The 6328-nt window shown below is 51.0% G+C and overlaps 1 protein-coding gene across 1 annotated transcript; it reads right to left on the bottom strand.

Moving 5' to 3' along the window:
- Positions 1-310: 310 nt before the first annotated feature.
- On the bottom strand, positions 311-2162 carry LOC100474348 (C-C motif chemokine 2). The gene is made up of 3 exons (XM_002912354.4): positions 2004-2162; positions 1119-1236; positions 311-751 (listed from the first exon to the last, which is right to left on the bottom strand). The coding sequence occupies exons 1-3, from the start codon at positions 2077-2079 to the stop codon at positions 640-642; spliced, it is 306 nt and encodes a 101-aa protein (XP_002912400.1). The 5' UTR covers positions 2080-2162; the 3' UTR covers positions 311-639.
- Between the last annotated feature and the right edge of the window lie 4166 nt (positions 2163-6328).

The raw sequence follows: 6328 nt of genomic DNA, 5'->3' as shown, positions 1-6328 counted from the left end.
GGGTAGCTGGGATCTGGGCAGTTCGTCTCGGGGACTGGAGTGGTAGGGCTGGAATGCCTGACTGGGTCCTGCCTTGAAGATTCTTCTATAGGCACTCAGATGAGCCTACCCAGTGGAAAAGACCAGAGCCAATTCACATTGTCACTCCTCCCAACACGAGCCCACCCTCTGCAACCATGCTCCTCCCTCATCGCCAAGATTATGCCAGCTTTTGAATTTCCTTCAAGAAAACACCAAAAGTCAGGTTTTGTACAAAAATATATATGTGTGTGTGTATTGATCAGTAGTTACAGAATACACATTTCCACAATGGCACTGTAAGCAATCCTTTAGAATTTTAAACATAGTCTCGCATTAATGATCCTTGCAAGGACCTTCACACCAGCCCCGGGGTGGAACTAGGGCCCCCAGAGGAAAGCAGTTTGTTTCCAAGTCTCCATATTTTAAAAAACACTAGTATTCATGGGAGATAAATTTAAAACATCAATAACTTAAATAAGATTAACATTATTTAAGGCATCGTATCAATAAACAATGTTCATACTCTTTGAAATTATAATAAAATAATATCAGAGGGTATTTAGGGAGAGTTAGAAGAAAATAAATAAGTTTCAGATTCTTCAGTTTCAGAGTAAGTATTCATGGCTTTGCAGTTTGCGTTTGTGTTTTCTTATCCAGGTGTGCCATGGAATCCTGGACCCACTTCTGGTTGGGGTCAGCACAGATCTCCTTGTTAAGGATGGTCTTGAAGCTGTGGGGGAGAGAGGATACAGTTAGATAGAGTTCCACTGAGATCTCCGCCTAGGATTCCAGCCCATTCTGCCCCAAAAGGCTGCCATGGGAACGAGAAGAGGAAGGCAGGTGGAAAGAGGGCACCTAGGCGACTGTCCCAGTTGGCAGCCACCCTGACTTCCCGCTAAAGACATTGGGAGGGTCTCTGCATAAGCACCCAGATGGAGAGTGATGTTGGGAGTCGCTTTTTTGCCTTGTGGCCTCACTTTTCCCATTGGGCACCTTTGGATATTAGATTAGATGTCCTATGTCTCTAAGCTTGTAAGGCTTTGTCCTTGCTCCCTGAGGAAGAAATGGACCAGGGAGGGCTGGGGTTCTCAACTTACATCACAGCCTCTTTGGGACACTTGCTGCTGGTGACTCTTTTATAGCTCCCCAGCCTCTGCATCGAGATCTTCTTATTGGTGAGTGTATAGCAGCAGGTGACTGGAGAACTAATTGCATCTGGAAATAAAACCACAAAGAAAAGGTGTTTCAGGATGGACTAGATTCTTCTGACCTTAATCACAGCAGAGAGGAATAGCAAGGGGAAGGCAGAGGGACGTCAGGAGTAGAGGTAGGACCCGACAATCCCAATATTTCTGCCTATGCTTCAGAGCTAGAATGTCATACTAACTCGGTTTCCTCTGCTTTATAATGGGTGCATAGCATTAATAACGGACAGAGGGAAGGGGGAACTGTTAAAACTAGATAATTCCTGGGAGTGTCCTTAATCATGAATCCTGGGAGGAACGAATAATCCAAATATTCAGGGTCAGGGAAGATCAGCTCAGGGTCCCCCTCTAGGCTCCAAGTTGTGCGTGTCCCTGACCCCTGCTGCCTCTGCGCAGCCCTGTCTCTGGATGCTGGGCAGAATGAAGCACAGGCCAGATGCGGGGTCTCCTCCTTTCCCCCAGCACATCTGGAAATACCCTGCACACCCTCCACCAGAGGCCCCCTCTTTTTGATCACCCCAGTTCCCCCAAACACTGCTACAAGGAGCAGGGGCAGGTGATCGTAAAGCTGGAGTCCTGGGGGAACTGGATTTGGGGTCCACTGCTGGAGTTCCCGGGAGCAACCCTGTAATCAGGCTCAGTCCTCGTCCTTCTCTGACTTCCCCGATCTCGGAAAGCAGTCACTAACGGGAGGTGGTGGGTGATCCTTCTGCCCCGGCGACCCATGAGAAGCCGGAGATGTGGTGATGGGCTTCTAAGGGAAAGAGAGGGGCGTACCTGGCTGGGCGAGGACCTGGAGGCTGAAGGCGGCGGCTGTGAGCAGCAGGCAGAGAAGCGTGGCGGAGACCTTCATGTCGGCGGAACGGGGAGCTTGTGTGTGGCAGCTGGAAGTTTCTAGGTTGGTCTCAGCCTCTCTGCCTCTCTGGCTCCTCTGGCTGCTCTGCCTGCCTTTTATTGAGGGCTAAGAGGGTGGAGCTAAGAGAGAAAGTGTGGCCCAGGGCAGCATCATTCTCAATGAATGACGAAGTGAAATCAGAAATGTGCTGAGCAAACGATGTGTCCTGGGAGGTTTCCAGGAAGTAGGAGGGAAGCAGTGAGTCTGGACTGGGCACTTTTTCCATCCGCTAAGACCAACAGAGGTGGGGGCGGGCGGTGTACAATTATGTCCAGAGCGACCACAGATAAGAACAAAGCAGATTATTCTTAGGAATTCCACTTTCTCTGAAGTGGAACCTCCGCAGTAAAAGAGGAAGCCAGGAAACACAGGTCACGAGAGATGACAGCATCTCCAGCTCCCCCGGAGCCTACCTTTGGGCAACAGCCCATGAGGTTTCCAAGCCAGGCAGGGGTCCTGATGTCTTGGTGGGCTCCCCAGCAGCGTACAAACCCCATTTGCTTCTTGAAATCGGGGATGGTGGCACAATCGAAGCTTCGGAGAACGGTAGGAGTTTGTAACCATAGAATTGAATTCTAAGAATCATTGGGTTTAAGACTTGGAAGAAGCCAGAGACATCATGCAGTGCCACAAAGAAATTTCCATGTCATACTCATACAGTGCTACTCTGCGCTGGGACTACCCTAAGCCCTTTCTAAAGCTAAGTCTTTCAATTCTCCAACCCCACCCAGGGGGTATTGTTAATTCCCATTTTATCCACCAGACAACCGCGGCACAGAGGGGTTAAGTAACCTGCCAAGATTCCCAGTGCATCACCCCCGTGACACATCTTCCAACCGGCCGCCTGGTGGGTGCCCTCTGCCAAACTGGAGGCATCTAAAGGCAAATCGAGAAACATTCCTTATGGTTAAGTCATTATGGGGTTAGGAGTCTGTGGTTAGCAGCTCAGGCAGCAGCGGGCAGAAAGCGCATCCCCGGCTGCAGCGGCTGGCATCCCAGGTCCGTTCTGGATTCCCAGGGAGCCTGAGGGAGCAGAGGGACAGTGTTACAGGATTCAGATGCCTGCCTTAGGGCTGCAGCTCTGCCTCCCATAGCCTCAACCCCAGAACCACAGTCATAAAACCTTAAAGACCTTCACAGGGATTTCAGTGAATTCCTTTCTTTTGCAAATATGATAGGATTCCTTGAGACCTGTTAATAGCTGAGCCAAGCCTAGAATTCAGGTCTCAACTCCCTCATTCCACCACTTTGTGCTTCTGAGATGGCTTTTGCCCAGCAGGCATGGAAGGATCTAGTGACTCTTCTTTCTTAAAGGAGCCTGGAGACAATGCCTACAAAATGCATGGAGCTTCCCGGAAGAAATACTTGCCAATCACTACATTTGCAATAAGAAATGGGTCCTACTGAGCACATGACTGTGTCTGGTCCACAGTCAGTGGTCCATAATGGCAAGGAAAAGGGAGAGCTGCTGGTTTGGAGTGCCTCCCAGCAGCCACGCCCTGCGTTGAGGTGCTTCCCAGCATTGCCTCAGTCCTCCAAACCTCCCAGCTTCCTTGAGTGGAAACCGGAGGTAAATAACTTGACCAGGATCTCATGGGTAATAGCAGGTGGAGCTGGGCTTCCCACCCAGGACACTCTGATTCCAGAATCCTTACTCCCTGGTGCGAGGCTTATGTCTCATGATGGATGTTGGTTACCTAGAGAATCTGAAAGCAGACACTCTGCAGAGAGACCATTCTAGACTCTTGGGTATAATTCCAAAAACGCAGAATGAAGAGAGAACAAGGCAACATGGATGGGTGTTTTGCTTTTACCTCTCCTGGAGCCTTATTTTCATTCTGCTTGATCTTGCTAGTCCTCTAACCCGCCCCACCCCCGCCTTCATTGAAACCCCTCTGTGTTTGGCTCAGTTCTCTGCCAATGGCTCTATCCATTCTTATTGGATGGATGTAGACTGCAGTTTCACCCATGTCTTCCCAGACCACCTCGCTTTAACTTCCCTCATATTAATGGAAACCCTTGCCTAATCTCTCAGAGTGTCCTCTGCCATAGGCCAGGAGGACTGTATCCCGTTTCCCTGCGGAACCCACACATTCTTTGGGTTCTCTCCAGGTTAACGGGTTTAAAGATGATGAAATCCTGGTTCAGGCACGGCATGGTCAGTCCTAGGACCCTGAAACCAAAAGACCTGGAGAGATGGCACCCTCCCACGTCTTCTGTTTTATGTAAGGAAACCGTATTCCGGTGGGGGGGGGGTGCTGGGGGACAACTGACCCAGGGTCACACAGGAAATCTTTGCTTTTTAGAGTATTTAGATGGGCCTCCGACTCTTTGAAACCAAGTCTCTACTTCCAAAGAGGGTCATCAGTTTTGGAAAGTGACTTGGTCTCTGCAAGGGTGAGACAGTAAACAGATCCAAGATGAGAGGGTAGGAATCAGAAGAGAAAGTCTCTTGATAGCTATCTCCCTCCCACCTCCGCTGTCAAGGAAGGATGCTCACTTCAGCTGGAAGGTTATTCACGGAGGAGGAGAAACAAGTGGAAATTCCCACTCTGAGGCAGCTTTGGAAGTTCCCGGATCCCATGGCAAATAATGCGTTTGGCTGGAGCCCGCATTCCAGATGCTGGGCCTGGAGCCAGGACCATCTCACGTGGGGCTGTGCTGGGAACGTCCCAGTGCAGGATCTGGCTTGGGTCCCTGCTCAGGAGCATGTGAGGGAAAGGCCCAAAAAAGGGCATTGAGGGAGGCAGGGTCAAGGTTTGGCAGCTCCCTGAAAAATACAGTCCCCCGGACCCCTGCCCGTCCACGCAAAGGAATGGAAAAGTTCTTCTTGGTGAATAATCTCTTTTCCTTCCTTCCGGTGGGCTGGCTCCCCACAGGCAACATCCGCGTGGACCTTTGTCATCACCCCAGCCTCCCACTCACTGTCAGGGGTGACAGAAAGAGGAACTAAGACTGAGCTTTCTAGAAATATCAGAAGCCAGCACCTAGCCCCCTGCCTTGGCTCTCTTCTGCAGGTCCCTTGCTTCCCCCTCTCCGTGTAGCACGCTGCCCCCTTGCCTGTGTTTGCTGTACCCCCGCCCTCCCCGCCACTCAGGCCTTAAGTGAGACCTACAGTGGGCTCTGCACCGGTCAGGTCCTTCCTAGACACCTCCTCCAGGCCTCCTTCCAGGTTAGCTCTTAGCTCCAGGGAGACCAGAGCTGATTTTCCTGGGACCCCAACTCTGTGACCCCTGCCCTTTCAAAGACTAGAAACATGTTCTTCCTTCCTTCCTTCCTTCCTTCCTTCCTTCCTTCCTTCCTTCCTTTCTTTCTTCCTTTCTTTCTTCTTTCTTTCTTTCTTTCTTTCTTTCTTTCTTTCTTTCTTTCTTTCTTTCTTTCTTTCTTTCTTCTTTCTTTCTTCTTTTCCCCCATTCTTTATTCTGGTACAGAACGTCAGAGAAGCACAGGACCTTAGAGATCATCTCCCTGTTTCCTTGCTGAGGAAAGAGAGACCTTGAAAGAGGCAGTGGTGGGCCTGGGATGGCATGGAAGGCTGAGGCACACTGTGCGTCCATTTCCGGGCTCTCAGGGCAGCACCCTAGTTCGTAGCCTGCACTATGTCCGTAGCACAGCACTCATGCAGTTAGCACCAGGAAGGGGACCAGAGTAAGCCAACCGGACATGAAGCTTGTTTGCCAGAAGACATGATTAAGTATCCATGGGGAATGGGGCTGAGTTTAGTTCACCCCAAGCTTCCATCGGGTACACATCTCCTGGATGTCCTGGAATGGATCTGCCCCAGGTTTATTTGCACGCAGGAGTCAGGGATACTACCTGGGGGGCAGGGAGGGGCACATGGTGATGGTGGGAGGGTCGGGGAGGTGGAGATAGCCTTTGGAAGAGAGAGGGAAGATTCACCTGCAGTGGCCTGGGTTGGTTGGGGGAAGGGAGTGGTGTCCCGGCCAAGCCAGGGGCTTGTCACTTAGACTCCCCTCTGGGCCAGCCCTCACGGAGCAGCACCGAACCCAGCAGTGAGGGACTGCCATGGGAGAGGGGGAGAGTGTAAGTGAACTGTTGGGATAATTGCAGCGTGAGTCACCGTAGTCCCTCTGAAAGACTGTAACCAAGGGGAGCAGAGTAGGGAAGAAGTCACTTTCCTCACTTGGGGATCTCATTGCCCAAGGTGCCCAAGCAGTGTTGGGGCAGGGGCTGGGGAGCACATTTG

This window comes from Ailuropoda melanoleuca, chromosome 13 (assembly GCF_002007445.2).
Source record: "Ailuropoda melanoleuca isolate Jingjing chromosome 13, ASM200744v2, whole genome shotgun sequence".
In the NCBI taxonomy this organism is placed as follows: Eukaryota; Metazoa; Chordata; class Mammalia; order Carnivora; family Ursidae; genus Ailuropoda; species Ailuropoda melanoleuca.
Note: the sequence above shows the minus strand (reverse complement) of the source record. Positions and strands in the feature narration are given on the sequence as shown.